Source organism: Garra rufa, chromosome 23, assembly GCF_049309525.1.
Source record: "Garra rufa chromosome 23, GarRuf1.0, whole genome shotgun sequence".
In the NCBI taxonomy this organism is placed as follows: Eukaryota; Metazoa; Chordata; class Actinopteri; order Cypriniformes; family Cyprinidae; genus Garra; species Garra rufa.
The window spans coordinates 14,112,593-14,134,654 of NC_133383.1; the positions used below are offsets into that span (position 1 = coordinate 14,112,593).

The following is a 22,062-nucleotide window of genomic DNA, read 5'->3' on the forward strand; positions in this document are numbered from 1 at the left end:
AAATTTGACTAAAACTAAGAAGCATTTTAGTCCAAAAGACTAAGACTAAGACTAAATCTAAGACGGTTGTCAAAAACAACACTGTCAGGGATATTTATTTTTTCTTTCTGACATAATCTCTTTAATGATTAGGACACATGATTAGTAGTAATAGATCAATAATTTCAATCAAATACACTTGAAATCAAGTACAAAATGTACAATTATATATATATATATATAAGCAATATCACACGAGTAGCCGTGTGATATTGTGTTTATACATGAATGTTTAAATACATTAAAAAAAACAACAGTGGAGTGTCTTTAAAACCCTCTTATGTGTGAACTACTTCCTTCTGCCACAGATTGATATCTTAGTTTGCCAGTTTAGCAGCTTAAAGCCTTTGTTACTAATTTGAAAATGTCACTTTAGAGCTAGTAATGAACGAATGTTGAGTTGCTTCATTGAAAGCTTATTGTATTAATGTATTAAAAGGTCACTGTATTATGTAGAATAGTGTGTAAAGGGAGAGAAGCACTGAGTGAATGTGATTACCTGCATCTGATACAGCATTCATTCTTTAGCTCAATTTCATAGTTACAAAGCATTAGTTTGAATGTCTGCTGAGGAAAGCGATATCTTTGTCGTACTATACTTTCATGTGTTAAGGGCTATTTTCGATGTCAGAGTTGCTTACTGTATTTGTTGGCTGCGTCTTACAAGGTGTTGTTGACAGTAAAAATAACTTCCTTGTTTACAACCGGGATTCAATCTCTTTCAATATAAAAGTCTTTACTGCTGACTCACTCATAAAAACAGGTCTCTTGTCGCCATCTAATAACAACAACAGCCAACAACAACAATCCTGAAGGATTTTTCTGAAGAACAGCAGGCAGTTTAACTGTTCAGGACAAACAAGGGACTCATGAACAACTATCACAAAAAAAAAAAGCTGTAGATCATTCAGGTAACAACACATTATTAAGAATCAAGTCTATGTAAACTTTTGAACAGGGTCATTTTTATAAATTCAACTATTATTTTTTCTGACAGACTATATGTAAACGTCTTTAATGTGAAATATCTTATTCAGGTCAGTACTAAACAAAAAATAACATGCATTTTGTTTGATCCCTCTTATTTTGGTTAAATTAACATTTTGGAGATTCTGCAAGGTGTATGTAAACTTCTGGTTTCAACTGTGTGTGTGTGTGTGTGTGTGTGTGTGTGTGTGTGTGTGTGTGTGTGTGTGTGTGTATAATATATGTTTTGTCTTTGTTTAATAATTTTCACAAATACTATTGTTAAACTACTTTTCACTATAATTTAATTAACTTTATAATTTACTATTCGTTTATTTTTCATTATTGTCTGTTCTGTATATATTACATATTGTACTTGCTATTACTCATGTATTGTTATTTATTTATTAGGGTATTATACATAATGTTTGCTATTATAAATCTATTATAATACTCATGTTATTGCGCTGTTGTACATGCTATTTTATTATAATATTCACTTTGCTACAACATGTACTACATATACTTTTTAATATTACAGATATCACTTTCACTATATTTTTACTGTGCACTGTATCAGTGCACAATATTTTACTATTGTAACTAAATTTGACTGGATCCATAAAGGATGATCAGTTACATTTGTTATTGTTTGTTGTGGAGTTTATACCTGCATAGAGTGCTATGAAAATAGAAAGCAGACTACCATTTTCTCAATGATGGTAAATTATTAGTACTTAAATATGTATTATTTAGATTTTTTCCCAATATTTCAAAGGGAATGAGCTGTGTTCTGACCTGAAGCACAATAAAAGCTAAAATAATAGGGGTTGAAAACAGAGAAGGCAATGAAAAAACTTCATTGGGAATTCAATCGGTGTGCGACTCTCACAGCGCATTATGGGTTATCTCTAGCCGTTGACTGTACATCAGTTGCACACTTTTTGCAGTGCATTGTGGGTTTGAATGAGTGCACTCGAGAACGTCCACTATGGTTTCGAAATTTTCCACTAAAAATGGATGTCCACTCAAATGGTGCCCTATTTGAGGGTATAGGGGGCGATTTTGGATACAGCCATGGAAAACATGCAGTGTTGGGGGGCCTTCAGGAACGTGGTTGGGAACAACTGGTATAGTGTGTTAGTGATAGTAGTATAATGTAACAAAAGCTTTTTATTTCAGATTTTTGGATATTTCTACTCAAAGAATCCTGAAAAAAATTATTCAACTGTTTTAAATAATAATTATAATAATAATTTTTAAAAATCTTGAACAAAATATTAGAATGATTTCTAAAGGATCATGTGACAATGAAGACTGAAGTAATGATGCTGAAAATTTAGCTTTGATCACGAGACAAAATACATTTTAAAATATATTCAAATAAAAACAGCTATTTTAAATAGTAAAAATATTTAACAATATTACTGCTTTAATGCAGGCTTGGTGAGCAGAAGAGAATCTTTTAAAAAATGTAAAAAATCTTACTGTTCCAAAAATTTTGACTGGTAATATACACACACAAACACATACAAACATTTAATAATATAAAAATATATAAAAAAAAAAATCATAATTATCTCACCTTGAGAATGAGCTGTTTGAGGAAAAGCAGCATGAACGCCCGCAGGGATATAATTTCCTTCTGAGAGGGTCGTGGACCATCTGTAAGAAAACACAGTGATTTACAACGATTACATCAGTTGCACACATCTAAACTCTTAATAAACACCTGCGTATAGCAGTTAAAGATACGTGAGATCCTTAATATATGCTATTAATCATCACCAGTGAACTGAAAAATTACCATAATGCCTTATGCCATTTTGAATCCTAATTCTACATTTAAGTCAATGTTGGTAAAATACATTTGACTTCTTAAAATATATCACTCTCTTTGAATATTGCACAAAACTAACAGCTAAAAATCACAGGCTACTCAGCTATTAATGAACAAACTAAAACTTCTAAAAAAAATGTTCAGAGACAAGGGAAAAGCCGCAGCTCAAAGCTGCAGGTTTCTTCCAATGGGTTCGAAGAGAATTCAGTACAGCGACACAGAAAAGACAAGAAAAACAAAAACAGCACTTAAGACGCAGCTTAGGGAATGCAAACCCCTAAACGACACACCAACCCCATTTCCAAACCGCACAACCACCCTATTTCTCTCTCTCTATTTTACAATCCCACACTATCTTACTCAAATAGACACACACGCATACTTCTCATCTTTTATTGAACGCACAGCGCCCAGACGCTACAAAGCTGCCATGAAAAATTCACAACACTTTCTGTATGGAAAGCCAAAGTGTGTGATGTAATGAAGCAGGTCAGCGTCCTCCCCATCTTTAGCCACGTTCATCCTCACATCAGGTGTGTGACGCCATTGTCCTTGCTCTGCGGTTCAGAACTCGGTGTGTAGTTACACACACAAGCGCTCTGCCGCGTTGAGAATTTGTACGCTATGAACGTGGTCAGTCTATTTGTAGCCAGGTACATTGACCTTTTCCAGCTGCAATAATTTGGTGCAGTGAGAGAACGGATCAGCGGGTATAGACTGTGAGATCTGGAGGAAGAGATTTGTCTTGGGTCACTTCATGTGTGTCCCATAGTATTCAGCAGGATGAGCACTCTACAGCAAAACAAGGCCAGTTGAGATGATCAATCAATGCCTGTTATCATCACATTACAGAAATATAACAAAATATTTGTCACTGACTCATGTAAGACAAAATGTGCTTACAGGTATGCAAATGAATGCTTTTGGAATTAGATTAATGCTGTTTCTGCCGACCAAAAGTTTGTTAATTTACATTTCCATATTTAAATCATTTGACTTTGTAAATCCAATTAAGACTAAAACAAAATTAAAAGTCGTCTAAATTAACATTACGTTTCAGGGAAACAAACACACTCACTCTACAATGTGACAGACCCATGCAGCATTATGGGAAGGGCAACAGGGTTGCCATGGTGACACAGGCTCTGTATCTAACAGAGATAAGCAGGCACAAGTCACAGTGTTATCTGAGGTACACAGGGATGGGAAGAACGAAATGCAACTACAGGCTTGTCTAAACAAGCCAGTACATCCACTATAGAATATAATGGACAACATCCAAACACTGTAGCACATGCACAGCTTTTACCAACAAAGCAGATCAAAGAAAATATGCATTTTAATTTACCTTTATTCTCATCTTATGTTGACTTAAAGTTAATCTTTAAACATTCTAAATGTAATTTTTTAAATAAATGTCCATGTCTCATACTGTACTATATACATATATACTACCAGTCAAAAGTCTGGACACACGTCCCCATTCTCTTTAATGGGGAAGTATGTCCAAACTTTTGACTGGTAGTGTATATATGCATACACTGCCGTTCAAATGTCTGGGATCAGTAAGATTTTAAGTTTTTTTTTTTTTTTTAAAGAAGTCTTTTCTGTTCATCAAAGCTGCGTTTATTTGGTTAAAAATACAGGAAAAAACAGTAATATTGTGAAATATTATTACAATTTAAAATAGTGGTTTTCTATTTTAATATACTTTAAAATAGAATTCATTCCTGTGATGCAAAGCTGAATTTTCAGCATCATTATTGTAGTTTTCAGTGTTAAATGATCCTTCAGAAATCATTCTAATATGCTGATTTATTATCAATGTTGGAAACAGTTGTGCTGCTTAATATTTTTTAGAACCGGTGATACTTTTTGCAGGATTCTTTGATGAATAAAACATTACAAAGAACAGCATTTATTTAAAATAGAAAACTTTAGTAACAATATACATGCCCGTTCAAAGTTTAGGGTTAGTATTTTTTTTCTTTCTCTATTTGTTTGAAAGAAATTAATAGTTTTATTCAGCAAGGGTGTGTAAAATTGATAAAAAGTGATAATGAAGACTTTTGTTAGAAAAGATTTCTATTTTGAATAAATGCTGTTCGGTAACACTTTACAATAAGGTTCATTAGTTAACATTAGTTAACCACATTAGTTAACATGAACTAATAATGAACTGCACTTATACAGCATTTATTAATCTTTGTTAATGTTAATTTCAACATTTACTAATACATTATTAAAATCTTGTTAACATTAGTTAATGCAGTGTGAACTAACATGAACAAACAATGAACAACTGTATTTCCGTTAACTAACGTTAATGAAGATTAGTAAATACAGTAACTAATGTATTGCTCATGGTTAGTTCATGTTAGTTAATACATTAACTAATGTTTAACTAATGAACCTTATTGTAAAGTGTTACCTGCTGTTCTGTACTGATATTAAGCAGTATCAAACTGTTTTCAACATTGATATGATTTTCAACATTGATTTCTGAAGGATCATGTGACACTTAAAACTGGAGCAATTATGCTGAAAATTCAGCTTTAAAGTATATTAAATAGAAAACCACTATTTTAAAATTGTAATAATACTTCACAATATTACTGTTTTTTTCCTGTATTTTTACACAAATAAACGCAGCTTAGGTTGCGAAAAAGACTTCTTTAAAAGAAAATCTAAATAATAAATAAATTACAATTTATTTAATTAATAAAGATGCATACAAATGATCAAAAGTGACAGGAAAGAGAATTACAATTACAAATTTCAATGTTACAAGTTTCTATTTCAAGTAAATTATATTCGTTTGAACTTTCGATTTAACAAAAAATGTATTGGAGTTTCAACATTGATAATAATTAGAATAATTAGAAATGTTTCTTGAGCATCAGATTAGCAAAGAATTATTTCTGAAGGATCATGTGACACTGAAGGCTGCAGTCATTATTTCAGCCTTGCCATGAAAAAAAAATTACATTTTAAAATATATTAAAATAGAAACTATAATAATATTTCACAAATTTACTCGTTTACTGCATTTTTGATCAAATAAATGCTGCCTTGGGGAAAAAAAAGTATTTTTAACAGTAGTGTACATTTGCTATCTTGAGATGGCTAATTTATGACAATTTAGTTGATTTTAGTCTTAGTGTTTTGTTTTTGATTTATATACTGTATATACAAAACAGCATTAATTTGAATATCTAGCATTTATTCATTGTCAGGGAGAACATAAAAATCTGTACTGGCCAGAATTTTAATATCAATGCATTTTATATGCTCATTTACCATTATCAAATATCATATCAGCATTATGCCACCATCAGCTATGCTGCTTTTTTAAATATATTAAATTCATTTTTTACTTAAATGTCAGATGCAAACTAAATAAATACATTAGAGTTGAACAAGGAGATCATGGTGTCAGTCGTATAGGGGGCTAATGAGCAATCTTTATAAGCGTGTCAGATCATTACTGCTCACAGCCGACTCAGTAAAACACATCATGAGGCTGTTATAGATGCTGAATGCTACAAATAATTCACTTCAGACTTTAAAGCACCACTACACCATCTATCTAAAGCAGAGACTCACCTCTGGGAATGACAGGCCAGGATGGAGAAAAAGAGAGATGGCAAACAGATGGAAGAACTGACAGATTTTGCATGTGGCATTTGGGAAAACAGCGAGAAAGAAGGAGAAACAAATGAAAGAAGAACTACAGCGAGCAAGAGAATGAGAAAATGGGGAAGAGAGAGGAAGCTAGAATACACTGCAGAGCGAGACAGGGAGAAAGTCATCTTGAGAGAAAACCAGATTTAGAATGAAGATGAGCACCAAAAGTGCACAGGATACAAAAATAGACAGAGACAGAGGGGGAAAAAAAAAAAAAAAAAAAAAAAAAAGGGGTGGGCAGTGTTTCAAACTTCATTCATGCTTAATATTGCTGGCTGTCTTTTATAGACACACAATCCACCCTGCCACAACATACTGGTTAGCGTGTGTGAGGACTTCTGAACCGCTCAGCTCTTTCCAGAATGTGTTATTTCCTCTGTGGGATTTTGTTATGTTAAAAATGACACAATAGGACATGAGGTGTAAAAGATTCCTGTGAGGTGGTAAATTCTGCAAACAGACGTGTTTGAGGACTCACCCAGGCCTTTAGGGGTGATTCCGCTACTTTCCAGGGGGTTGCTGGCCCAGTAGTAGTACTTGAGGGTGTGCATGAGCTGCAGGACGGTGCCCACTCGACGGATGGTGCTGTAGATGGTGGCGGTGCCTATGAATTCTGCCGACAGGTACGTGTAGAGGGAAAGCTGAACCTGAGAAATGGAAAACACACAGTGGATTACATGATTTAAATTAGGCTGAAAAGGTAAAGCATAGTTTTGTACCTAGATGCTGATTGGCCAATGTAGTCAAATGCCATGCTTAAATACATAGTACAGCTAGTTTATATGTAAAGGAATCTTTCTTGCAGAAGTAATTGCTTAATTAAATAACTTGCATAATAACACATTTGAATGAATATTTTGTCTTTAAAGAGATAATTCACCAAAAAATGAAAATTACCCCATTATTTACTCACCCTCAAGCCATTCTAGGTGTATATGACTTCCTTTCATCAGATGAATAGAATCGGAATTATATAAAAGAAATGTCCTGGATCTTCCAAGCTTTAGAATGGCAGTGAATGGGTGTTGAGAGTTTGAAGCTCCATAAAGTGCATGCATCCATCATAAAAGTGCTCTACGTGGCTACGGGGGTTAATACAGGCCTTCTGAAGCAAACTGATGCGTTTGTGTAGGAAAAATTAGCTTTTGCTAACTGTCGTATGTGGTGTTCCAGTGAATGACATAGGTGTAGCACAAGAACAGGTGAGAATATGCTAGTCTCGCGTGAACCAAGTTTTCTTTACAGCAAAAAGGAAAACCAGTCTCCTTTTGGCTTACATTGAAATCCTCCAATATTTTTCTTTACAAATCCTGGTTTCGCATTTCTAATTTGTGACCAGCGTTTTGTTTTGCTCTCTCCTCTGCACTAGAAATTATGGAAGCTAGAAATTAAGGTTAATAAAGTTCTAAATATGGATTTTTTTTTTGTTTTGTTTTTTTCAAAAACGCATCACTTTACTTGACAAGGCCTTTATTGACCCCCCCAGAGCTGTGTGGAGCATTTTTTATGACGGATGGATGCACTTTATTGGACTTCAAAATCTCAACAGCCATTCACTGCCATTATCATTATCGGTTTGTAAACATTCAGGATGCGTGCACAGCGTGGTTGCAGAAACCCGGGAGAGATAGCCTTTATGGCTATAGAATTACATGAATATGGTACAAAAAAAGATTATAGATAATATTGATTAGATGTCATTTTCAAGAGTATATATACCACACTTCTGGCTTTTATTCTCTCTGAATTAACAAACTCACTAGTTTTGTTAAATATAAAGTCCGAATTAGGAGATATAAACTTGCGTATGCGAGAAAAAAAAAGTCAGAACTGTGAGATAAAATAAATAAATGTTATGTAAAAATGTTAACAGTAATACGTTTAAATAATATTTCATGCTGTAACTGTAGGGCTAATACAATACTTCATCTATGAACAGCATATGTGAATATTATGTAGACAAATTTATGCTTTAAAAGTAGAGTAATCATAGCAGTTTTTATCAATAGTATGTCCGTTAAACGTCTGTGTTTAGCTTCAAATGGCGTCTTTGACAACATTATTTTATAAAAATTATTTGCATTCCAATTTTGACATCAGAAGGCACAAAAAAAAAAAAAGTCTTATTCCATGCATTTGACCCATTTACTTCCACTTGTTACCAGTGTTTTTCTGCAACCACTATGCGCAGAATGTGACGTCTACTCAAAATTGGTTTATAAAGCATGAAAGAGCCAGGACATTTTTTAATATAACTCCTAATTGCATTCGTCTGAAAAAAGACATATACAACTAGGATGGCTTGAGGAATAGTAAATCATGGGGTAGTTTTCATTTTTGGGTAAACTATCCTTCTAATATTACACTAAACTTTACACACACTTTTACACATAACTTTTAAAATGGTATAAATTTTGAAACAAAAATATTAATATATTTAAATATACATTTTTAAAGCAATAAGGCACTCAAGACAGCACTAAATAGTAAACAGCACCTCAAAATATAATTAACATTATTATTATGTTCAACAAGGTTGCATTTATATGATCAAAAATATAGTTAAGACAGTTATGTTTGGAGATATTATTACAGTTTAAAATAACCGTTTTCTATTTTAATATATTTTAAAGGTCCCATATTGTCAAAATCGAAATTTCCTGGCTTTTTTCATGATAACTGAGGTCTAGGGGCTATGTAACTACCATATGAGTTTCAAAACAGTCAATCCACAGTAAACTGCACACAGCCTGCTTAAAGTAGCTGTTCATTTTCACGAGCCGCTGTGACTTCCGTAACGATGTGACGTCCGATCTACTCAGTCACCGCCTTCAGTCACCACCCCGAACACCAATCACGTCCCACCCTCCTTTTGTCAAACCCAGACAATATCGTGTCCATAACATTGCTAAGCAACAACAACACGAAAACAAGTCTAGAAAACCCTGTTCAGTCGATAGATGTCGAAACTACATCATTGCACAGGCTTCAGAACAACGTGAATATAAGAGACCAGAGGCACGTCAACTTCAGCCTCTTTCACACAGCGATTCCGGTAAATACACGGATAATGTGTCCCATGATTTGTTCCGGAGTTGTTTGATTTGGTTCATTCACAGTTGTTTTCCGGAATCTGTGCGTGCTTTACACACAACCCATAAAGACATGTGACGTTTGGATGTAAGATGTAATGCGACGCGTACGTTTCACTAAACTGAAACTAACCTGAACAAACTGTGCTTCAGCGCTGATAGTGAGGAGCTGGCTCTGCCCGATCGCCGCTTCATTCCACTTTGCACAGATTTTTTCGTCGTGAAGAGTCGCATGGTAACGTGCATCATCACTACAACACTGCCTTTATGGTTCTGGCTTTTGTTCACACAGCGCTCGTTCCCGTAATTTTCCAGAATCAGCGCGCATTGTGAAAGGGGCTTTACTAAAGCAACAGTTATGTAGCTTACTGCTTTCGGTGTTTGAAAAAGAAAAAAACATTAATGATCATTCTCCTGTTGAGTATCAGCAGGCTAGGCTCTCTCTATGGCTCAGAAAACAACAGGCCAATCAGAAGAGAGGCTCATGAATATTAATTAGATGGGCCAAAATCGACCTGTTTTTGACAGAGCTCCTAAAAAAGGAGCTGTAAAAATATATTGAGATGGATTTTGGCACTTATTCCACAAATATATATTCTTAAGGACATCAACAACTAAAATAAACCTCCAGAAATGTGTACAATATGGGACCTTTAACATTTAACTTTTTTTTGTGATGGCAAAGCTGAATTTTCAGCATCATTACTCCAGAGTTCAGTGTCACATGATCCTTTACATGAAATCTAATTTCTAATTTACTAAATAAACATTTCTATTTTTAGTGTAATTATTATCAACATTTAAAACAGTTGTGCTGCGTAATATTTTTGTAGAAACATTTTTTTGGGGAAAAATATTTTAGTGTCTTTACTGTCACTTTTTGATCAATAATAACAATTGCCTAATAATAACAATAAATCATTTTTTTAACTCTGAATTTGAACTTATGAAGTTAGTGTATATGACGCAATAGCAACTGACAAACCTTTCACAAAGTAAGTAAATATAAATAGCACAGCACATCACAGTTAGATTTTTTTCCTTTTACAAAATTGTTCCAGGAAAACGTTCCTGTCTTTCTGTGTAAAAAGCCATTCTAATGAAGCCGTCCCTGTGGGACACCTCACACATACACACACACACACACACACACACACACACACGTGTGAATCCCACATTTACACACCCATTTCTTACACTTATCAACATGGACATGCTAATTAGGCTCAGGCTTAATGAGGCTGCTGTGGAAACCAAGTTTTATCAGTGTATTTAATCTCATGTTTGACCCAGCCTGCTGATTCAGGTCAATATCATGGGAACATTTCCCCCCCTAACCAAATTACAGCTTCATACGCAAGCAGGTCAAAGATAAAGCAAGAAAACCAGGACCTCAAAATGACAAGTTGAACCCACTAGGCTTTTTACATTTTCTAATTAAAATCTAAGCAGTGCCTGAGCAAAACTTACCGCCATGTGTCTGTTAAGGCGTTATGAGTGTTTTATTTTTAACAAATTTCTTTTTTCCACATCAAGGTAGAACACCGAAAAGTGTGAAATCCGCCTCAATCCAAAAAACCTGATCTATAGCTTGCCTTTTTCCTTCTCTGTAGCAGTGATAATTCACATTTCTGCCTCCTGTACTCAAGCCTTCACTTCATCTCTCTCTTTTTCATTCCCGCTGGATGTTTCTTCATTCTCTCTATCATAAAGGGCTGTAGTCGCTGCTGGATATTCACTCCTCTGCGTGGACGGGTGAAGGAACAAAAGTGGACGATCCTTTCTTCCTGCAGTCATGTTTCCTAGGTCATTATCCAATAATTGAGCCTCTCTGCTTTGGAAAGGAACAACACTTTTTTCCCCCCTCCCAAATTTGTGGTGGATCAAGTGCCTTTGGGATGCAAAGCTTACTCACACACTTCACATCTCGTAAACTTGACGGATAAAAATATCCAGAAGCATATGCTTTGTGCAATCAAGTACACAAGTTCTGCATGCATAATGTAAGTTGACTGCTTGAGTTAGAATATCATTAACACTTATACTCTTATAAAAGGTCCTTTGGTGGCAGTTCCATGGGGCACAGATGGCACCAAGACTATATATCACATATATTGCAGTTTTCATTTGTTACTTTTACTGAAAAATGCTTTGAAAGCTGTAATTACAATATTGATGCTCTGCATATCAATACAGTGTGATAATTACCTAGGAAATTTGTACCATTCAAAAGTTTGGCATTAATACATTTCAAATTGATCAAAATGTATCTTATATTTCAAATAAACAACTAAATAAAGAATCCTGGGGATTTCCACAAAATTATTAAGCAGCACAACATTGATAATAATAAGTAATGTTTCTTGAGCACCGAATCAGCATATTAGAATGATTTCTGAAGTATCATGTGACACTGAAAACTAGAGTATGATGCTGAAAATTCAGCTTTGCATCATAGGACTAAATTACATTTAAAAAAATATTAAAACAGAGAACAGTTATTTTAAATTGTAATAATTTTTTACATTTTTTTTTTTTTTATGTGTGTTTAACCAAATAAGTGCAGCTTTGGTGAGCAAAAAAAGACTTCTTTCAAAAACATGAAAAAATCTTCTGAAATACTTTGAAATATTATTTAAAAATAACATTATTATATTTAAAAATGACACTATTAGCTACTATTCAATAAAATGTTTGAAAATAAAGTAACAGCTTTGGACACTGAAACATTTAACAACACTGGACAGATGTGAATCGTGACTCATTTTTATTTTTTTGACCTTTAGCGTGTGGGCTGAGCTCACCTTAGCCGGTGTATGGATCCAGATGGCAGCATTAAATAAAACGTGGTCACACAGCTGCTTCAGTAAAGGAGCACCGTGAGTCAACCCATCTAGATACTTGGCAAATGACAGAAACTGCTCCAAGACTGCCCTGGTGATGTGCACCCGAGAAGACTAATGGCACGAGAGAGAAAGAGAGATAGGTGTCAGACAAAGTGAGAGACACACCGTAGAGCGAGACAAACAGTGTATTTCAGGCTTTTGACACTTTTTATGAACAGAAACGCTACATAGGGAACAGAATATTTTGCTTATGGAAAAAAAAACACCAGTGTGAATGTAATTTAGACTGAGAAAGTATATCACAAATAAAAACAGGGTTGAGACCCCTTTAAAGTTCAGGTACAAGTCAAATCACTGACTTAAGTTTTCTCAGTTAAGAACATGGGTTGGAACTCTCACACTGCATTACATATAATAATTTAACTTTAAAATGTACAAAATGTAATTTTTTCCCCCAATTCTTCTTCTTTTTTTTTTTAATATCGCAATAAATATTGTACCGTGAGATTTTGATAGTTACATCCCTACCAAAAACAATATATAAATTATAATGTACAGACTTCTATTAATTAAAAAAAAATTATAGATGACTGTCTTACCTTCTCCAGTAAATAGCCAATAACCAGGAAGCCTTTTCCACCCAACATCTGCTCTTGCATGGCTACTGAACTCTTCAACAACTCCACTAGAAAAGCGAGGAGAGTGGCACTGCAAGCAAAAAAGAAAAAAAAAAACATTTAGCTGTGTAGTATTTGTGAGAGAAAGAGATACAATGCATTATGGGTTGGAACCTGCATCTCTAACATGAGCACCATGGCTCAACATATCTGCACAACATCTTCCAACCACTAAACCACAGCTCCAATGCTCGTATTTTCAAATCTAAGGAATCATTTTTCAAGATTCCATGGATGTTAAAGGTTTTTCATGAAACCATTCATGCCAATAAAGAACTTTATAAGAACTTTATTTTTAAGAGTGCACATTTCTTATGTTAGCAAAATGTTTGAGAACACCTCAAGGCCAAGAAAATGGATCCCAATCAGTAGTATAAAGTAAAAAATGTTAGGTGCGTGCACACACACACACACACACACACACATAATGATATATCATCAATATCATCATTCCAGCGAGCAGGAATTATGTCTTAGTTTCTTAAATGATGTTGTTGAGGCAGTGAGATTGCAGATGAAATCCTCAAGAGTGTCTCTTTCTCTTTCTAAACTGCCATAAGCCGACGGATGGGCCGGTGACCTCACCCATCTCCCCACAGACAGTAAACCCCAGCGGGGAACATTACCACTGATCGATACCCCACAGATCTCTGCTCCGCTGATTATGCCTGCCAGCTCACTGCTGATCTCTAATCTACTCGCCATGCCTGCGAGCTCACCGAGCAGAACCACACAATGACCTGAGAAATGAGGGTATGACCGCACAAGCCTCGCATCCCTCTTTGAGGGGTCTCTCTCTCATTCCAAGTGTCTATGTGAACACGAATGGCATAAATCTCTCAAAATCCCACGCTCTCTCTGTCACGCTCTATTTCTATCCGAGAATGACAGATTCCATTTATAATTCATGGCAGGCGTCCCTGACAGTGACTGACTTGAGTTTTAGTCGTCTACATTATGGCAACAACTTATTATTTTCAAATATAAAACTGGAAGCTGGATATTACTGTAACATTTACAATACAAATAAATACTGTTTTAAAACAGGTTTCTCAAAGTCAAAGACTCCTTAAGTCTTACAACAGATAGTAGTGCCCCAAATTCACGCAACTTACAAAGCCAATGATTTATTGATTTATTTACTGTATATTACGCTGCTGCCACACAGATCTAATATAAACATGTGATTTTTTCCCCCAGCTGTTTACCTTGACAGACATAACCAACTGTTTTAGTAACACATGGGTGTTTTTATCATAAACTTGTGTGTATTTGACAGTTTAGGCGTAATAAGACATGGAAGAGAGCTTAGTTTAGTAGTGTGACAGCCACTTTCTGTGCGCTCAGAAAACACTATCAAAAGTTTAAACTAATATGGCTTTAAAATGCATATTAGCACAACAGGCATGATGATCAAAAGTAGAGATACTTTAGCAGAGTATCTGAACTACGAGCTATAAAGGTGAGCTCTATTCTGGATAAGGGGAAGGAAGGGGAGGAGCAGCTCATTTGCATTTTAAGAGACATGCACAACAATTATTAAATTATAAATTTTCAAAATTATATAATAAATGATCTCTGTTTTGAGCTGAAACTTCGCTGACACATTCTGGGGACACCTGAGACTTATATTACATATTGTAAAATGGGACATAATAGGTCCCCTTTACAACTGAAGATATACCAAACCCTGAGAGTTAAAATTCTAAATGAAGTTCAGCGGATCTGCAGTCTGTACGGTCAATACTCACCAGACGGTCGTCTCCACAGGGCTGTCGTTGGGTTGCCTGTAGTCCAGCTGTGAGAAGAGCGGGAAGAGAACTTGTATTCCTCCAATAGAGTGGATGGCGCTGTGGATGGAGTGAGTGACGATGGCCTTCACATCCTGCAGAGACATGCAAAAACGCACACTTGCTTATTAGAAAACTTGGTATAAAATATTTTAGGAAACCTTCATAGAAGGTCATAATGCATTATACAAACAGTATACAATTATAATGAGTTGTATGATTATAATAAACTGCATGTTGTGCATAAAACCCTTCAGCCTCACAAAATGTGCTTCTATTTTATGTTTCAACCATGACATGTCAATGTTATTACCCTTATTATAAAAATAATGTTTGGGATTTTTAGAAAAAAAAAATTGGCTCATTTTAAGTAGGTAATGATAAATGGCAAATTCATTTCATACATATGTGGGACCACAAAACCAGTCATAAGTATCATGGGTATATTTGTAGCAATATCCAGCAATAGACTGTATGGGTCAAAATGATCCATTTTTCTTTTATGACACAAATCATTAGGATAAGTAAAGATCATGGCCCATCAAGATATTTTGCAAATTTCCTACCGTAAATATATCAAAACTTAAAGGAACACTCCACTTTTTTTGGAAATGGACTCATTCTCCAACTCCCCCCGAGTTAATAAGTTGATTTTTACTGTTTTGAAATCCATTCAGCTGTTCTCCTGTTCTGGCGATATCACTTTTAGCATAGCTTAGCATAGATCATTGAATCCTATTAGACCAATAGCATCGCGTTCAAAAATGACCAACGAGTTTCCATATTTGTTGTATTTAAAACTTGACTCTTCTGTAGTTATATCGTGTACTAAGACCGGTGGAAATGCAAAGCTGCGAGTTTCTAGGCTGATAAGATTAGGAACTACACTTCCATTCCGGCGTAATAGTCAAGGAAGTTTGCTGCCGTAATATGGCCGAAGCAGGCGGAGTATTATAAGAAATGAGTTCCCAGCTAGTTTAGCATTTGCACATGTGCTGCGTGGTATTACCACCTGCTTCAGCCTTATTACGGCAGCAAACTTCCTTGACTATTACGCTGGAATGGGAGTGTAGTTCCTAATCTTATCAGCCTAGAAAATTGAAGCTTTGCATTTCCACCGGTCTTAGTACACGATATAACTACAGAAGAGTCAAGTTTTAAATAGGACAAATATCGAAACTCGTTGGTCATTTTTGAACGTGATGCTATTGGTCTAATAGGATTCAATGATCTATGCTAAGCTATGCTAAAAGTGATATCGCCAGAACAGGAGAACGGCTGAATGGATTTCAAAACAGTAAAAATCAACTTATTACCTCGGGGGGGGGAGTGTTCCTTTAATTTTGGATTAGTAATATGCATTGCTAAGAACTTCATTTGGACAACTTTAAAGGCGATTTTCTCATTATTTAGATTTCTGTGCACCCTCGGATGCCAGATTTTCAAATAGTTGTATCTCGGACAAATATTGTCCTATCTTAACAAACCATACATCAATAGAAAGTTTATTTATTCACCTTTTACACGAAAAAAAAAGAAGAAAAAAAAAAAAAAAAGAAAAAGTAGAAATGACTGGTTTTGTGGTCCAGGGTCACATATGTGAATAAAGGACACAGAATTTGCTATAATTCCAAATCATTTACTCAACCCCATGTCATCCAAGATGTTCATGTCTTTCTTTCTTCAGCTGAAAGAAATTAATGTTTTTGAGGACAATGTAGTGGACTTTAATGGTGGTCAACAAGTTCCAGCAAGGTCCAAATTACAGTTTCAATGCAGCTTCAAAAGGCTCCACCGAAATGATCGGTCATTTTCTAAAAAAAAAAAATAAATAAATAAAAAATAAATAAAAATGTATAGGGCTGTGACGAGACACTTATCCCACGAGACGAGACACGAGACTGGGTTTACGAGAACAAGACGAGACAAGACTTTTTTTAAAGAAATCCTCAATAATGAAATATATAGGGAAAAATAGTATTTTAGTCAACTAAAAAACACAAAATACATGTGCATTTTGATATGAACTTGTACTTTATGAAATGAATGAATTATATGTTGTAATAAACATGCAAACTAAAGCTGCATGATTCTGGATGAATTGAAAATCAAAATTTTTTTAAATAAATTGGAGATCACGATTCTCTCATGATTCTGAAGAGAAAAAAAGACAAAATCTAGACAAAAATAACGTAATTTACTAGTGGTTCTGACAAAATGTTCATTGCTTAAGTCTTTTAAAAAATATATTCATACAAAATTTTAAAAAGTGAAGGAGTCAGTGTCTCAATTAATAAAGACTTGTTTCACTATTGCAATCTCCTTAATTAATTAAACGTGCAGTTGTTGCCACCTCCTGGCGGAACAGGATAAGAGTTACAATACATACAAGTAGGGCTGGGTGGTATGACGGTATATATCGTTAGTGCGGAATGAAATGTGTACCGTAAAATAATTTTTTATTCCGTGTATACCGCGAAATGTAAATAAGTGGGCTTGGCCAACTCACATGAGGCTGAGACTGGTCAAACCGTTGAATGCAAGACTGAAGGATACGCTGAGAGGTTGTAAAAACATGGAAAAGGAGAAACGAACAGACGAGGAGGGCTCAAAAGAAAATGTTTACTATATTTATAAGGTTAAAAATAAAATACAAAATAATCAAATAAGATCAAGTCCTTTTCTTTTCTTAAATATTCAAGCTTATTTATTATATAAAGCCCTCTTATTTTGTACATTTTCTGGAATAACTGCCTATTTAAAAAAACTATATCGTGAAAGATATCGTTACCGTGAAATAAAATTTGTCAGCCCTACATACAAGTGTTAAGATACTTTCGTTTTGATCGCTACTGTAAACAATAAGGGTTTATACCCAAACTATAAACTTTTATCCTAGTACTTCTGTTATTAAATGTATGTAACAGAAATAAATATCATTATGTGGTTGAAAAGACTGTTGTGTTGCTCTTTCTGGATCAACAGCAGCATGAATGCAGGTTTCAACTTCTTTAACACCTGTTTCACATCGTCAGCGTCAGTGGAGCGTGAGAAGCGTGATGTGAATCTTTGTCATTCAGGAATAAGATCACGTGGGTGTTTGAATGGAGACTGAGCAGCTCTAATGTAAACACTGCAAAATGTTTTGCAAGGATATGGTCACGTTCTCGCAAGACCAGTCAGATATCGCGAGACATGTCGGATCTCGTAATGTGTAAGGTCAAGCTAGTGCATGACGAGCATTTTTTTTTTTTTTTAGAAAATAGCCATAGATGCTTTTTCCTCAGCTGGGATTGTGTAGAGCCCTTTGAAGCTGCATTGAAACTGGAATTTGGACCTTCTACCTGTGAACATTTTGGATGGCACGGGGGTAAGTAAATTAACAGGAAATTTAAACATAATATGGTTCTTTCTACATCAAAACACACTTTTCGCATGCAAAAAAACTTACATGGACATTAGGGGTGTGCAAAGTAGCCGGTATTTGTATCTGTATTTGTATTTGTTGAGGGGGGAAAAGTATTTGTATTTGTATTCGAGTAAAATTCTAAATAGGTGTAAAATCTTGTTTTTTTTTGTGCGTTACACTTATAATTTACGTTATAGTGTAAGTATTCTTTAATTATATCCATTATAATAATTATGTATATGCAATATTGGTTGATGTTTTTGAACATGTAACAAGGAACGCCATTGAAAAGAAAATAACATAACAGCCATTACCTCATCCATGGTTAAACCAACAACTAATAAAATACCATTGTGAACATTATGAACCCCACCACCACCCATCCTTGCTGGAGGACGCAGAACAAATAATACTTAAAAGAACTGTTCTTCTTCTGAATGAACTTCCTTCCCGTGGCTTCTGCCGTTGCTAAGCAACCATGACCTGATCTCTCAATGAAGACTCGGAAGCTTCAGCAAAGCATAAATGGATTTCCAGCATTAAAAATCGCTTGCAGTAGCTCTGCTATTTTAAAATGGTTATTCCTGTACAGATATGATAAGCTGTTCCTCCAACTTGGCTGTTTTTCAATGTTATTAAGGGAAAGGGTGAAGCTGATTGGTTGGTTCTGGTCACATGACCTGCGCTGCGCTTGTGGCATTCTGAAAAGTTGAGATGTATTTATCTGGACGCGGAAAAAACGAGAGCGTAGAACCGTGTCCGCGTCGCTTCTATTATGAGCGCGCATACCGCGCGTCTATGTGAAACAACGAACTTGAGCGCTAGTGCTGGGGGTAAACGATTATTTTTAAAACGATTATTCTGACGATTATTTTATCGAATAGTCGACTATTCTAATGACTAATTAGATTTATCTTTTTTTTTTTTTTTTTTTTTTTTTACATAGTTAGCAGTTTCCTCCTAAAAGATGCTTCCAAATGGAAGTTGTGCTGGTGTGGTATGCTAGCTCCATCTTGCAAAGACTGCATATAACTATACCGTTACGTTTCTGGCTGTGTTTAAAATATTCCCACACCTTTGAGGTAGGACGGCGAGTTGTTTTCTGATGACAGGGCTTGACATTAAGCTTTGACATGTGCTTGTCCTTCGGACAAGTAAATCAGACATTCACTTGTCCGAGTAAAAAAATTACTTGTCCAAGGCAAAAAAGAGCCTTTTTTTGCCGTAAATTAATCTTTTCTGAAGCAATAGTCTCATCACTGCTCTATAAGGTCTTACTTTAATCAGAATATTTGTGATATTTGCCTTAAATTGATTCTAGGACACTTTTTAACTTTATTTATCTAACCTTACTAAATGTGTCATCATTTATATTAAATTCTGAAATTTTATCAATACATTCAATTAGAATAACTAGACTCTATTCAACAAAAACAGTGATGCAGTGAAGTCTTTTTTCGCTCAGCCGAGTCTTCTCTGTTGCCGTGTGTAGCAGCCTGTGTCAGTCACCTCTTTTAACCCCACCCCCCGACTCCTGAATGTCACTCACTCACGTGGGCATGCACTGACTGCGGTCTCATGAGGAAACGCAGCTTTTTGATATAAAGTTTTTCTTGTTCCCGAATACAAATATTTTAAGTATTTGTTCGAAATAAGTATTCGTAAAAAACACGCTATTTTTGCCTTTCCGAATACCGTATTCGGGTTCGGCTCCACCCCTAATGGACATGTTTAACTAATTAATCCAAAACATTTCCTCTCTACATAAATATTTTTTTCAGTTTTGTAGCCCATTTTTCCCAGCACTCAAGAATCAGTAAACAGCAGATAAACATATGTTATGTGTGTGTGAGAGAAAAAAACTGACCTGCAGCATCAGGGCATGTGGCGAGTGCACAAATATGGAGGGGTTTTCCCTGGGCGAAGACTCCAGGCACAGCTGTGCGTCGGTGGCTTTAGCATTGTAGGTGAAGGCAATGCTGCTGGCCAACTTCCCGTCATACAGAACCTGCTTATGGTGCTCAGCCAGGTGGATGTCGCTTTCCGACTTGAACTTAAACGTGCTCTGTGAAGACAAAGAAACACATTAATGAGTATCATTCAAATAAAGTTTGAACATTTTGCTTCTCTTCCAATTCCTGGCATTGAACTTGTGAAAAGCACCAGGGGCTGGCCCAAATCCAGGAGGACTGATAATAATAATAATAATAATAATAATAATTAAAAATAAAAATAATAATAATAATAATAAGCTTTAATTACTGAGGCGCAGAGCAACCACACACACAGGCATACATTATCATAATGAAGCTCTGGCTGCAGAAATGTGCCATTTTACTAATGGCTGTAAATGTTAGTGTGAGTGTGTGTCGGTATGACCATGTGTGTGTGTAAATGTGCATGTATCTGCAAAATCTCTCTCACGTAAAGCACTTTGTTCCACTAGTCATCTACTCAACTAAGGGGGTGAATGAGAGACTTACATAAGATCATACAGAATTTCTTGACCGTGCATGACAGGACTTTCAACTCACCATTTGATTTGCTTTTTTCCACAAGATTTTATACCTTTTTTACAATTAATTTTCTAAATTTACTTAAGGTCTTGGTCGATAGGCATGTAAAAGCCCTAGACAGATGGCCAATTTAAAGACATGTAACATCATTATTTCATATTTTAGTATATATACAGGACTGAATGTTAAGCCTATTATATTGGTATGCATATAATCATTAAAATTTTCAACATCTAATTGCCTCATGAGTCTACAGCAGCACTTCTGAACAGACATGACGAACACATTAGTAATGCGAGCAGTATAAACAGTCACACACACTGAGCAATTCTTCAAAAAACAGTACGATGCAAATAAGCCCTTGCACTGGCACTGTGATTCACTGCAGTTTCCTCAGGACCGCTGCCAATGTGTCCACTTAGCAACACACTGACTGGCATGGAACGCAGCATCAAAACTTACCTACCAGACTCTATTCACACAACCTGCCTCACACCCAAACTCCAGACCAAAATACACACACATACACGCGAAATAGGAATACATCCTAGCCTTTTAGTATTTATGAGCATTATTAAAAACAGCACGAGAGGGTATATCACGCAGGGTCTAAGAGTTAAAGCACAGCATGCTATGAGCACACTAATTAAAGCATCAAAAATATATATAAATAAAATAAAATAAAAACAATTCTGTAATCTAAAATATATCTAAACAAAATATGAAACATAGTAACTATATAAATAAATAATTAACTATAAAATATAAACAAAAAATATAACACATTATAATAAAACAATAATAAACTATATTGATAATAATAATAAACTATTAACATTTATGCATTTAGCTGCATTTTGTTTTTTCTACAAAAAGGAAAAAAAGCAATGTGTCAAAGAGCCAACAATATTCATAAAATAAAATGGCAGGTTTGTTAGACAACTAGATTAGGACATCAAGAATGAATAAATAAATCTGAAAAAGGAAAAAAAAAGACAAACAAGCAAATAATAACAACAACTATTTAAACTATACAATTAATAATAATAACAGACCTTTACAAACAAGCAAACAAATAAATATATTTAAAATATAAATGTAAATAATAAAGTAAATACCCTAAGTAAATAATAACTATATAAACTACAAAATAATAAAACCATAAAAAAATCAATTAATTAAACGATACAATTAATTATA

At 34.9% G+C, this 22,062-nt stretch overlaps 1 protein-coding gene across 4 annotated transcripts in view; it reads right to left on the minus strand.

The window, feature by feature from the left end:
• nbeaa (neurobeachin a) overlaps positions 1–22,062 on the minus strand; it is a 176,130-nt gene that overhangs the window by 47,094 nt on the left and 106,974 nt on the right. For all 4 annotated transcript variants that reach the window (XM_073829010.1, XM_073829009.1, XM_073829011.1 and 1 more), the window contains exons 9-14: positions 20,214–20,411; positions 14,899–15,032; positions 13,070–13,178; positions 12,429–12,581; positions 7,011–7,179; positions 2,591–2,670 (exon numbers count right to left, since the gene is read on the minus strand). In XM_073829010.1, the coding sequence (XP_073685111.1) occupies positions 2,591–2,670; positions 7,011–7,179; positions 12,429–12,581; positions 13,070–13,178; positions 14,899–15,032; positions 20,214–20,411 (843 nt within the window). The remainder of the gene's footprint in view (positions 1–2,590; positions 2,671–7,010; positions 7,180–12,428; positions 12,582–13,069; positions 13,179–14,898; positions 15,033–20,213; positions 20,412–22,062) is intronic.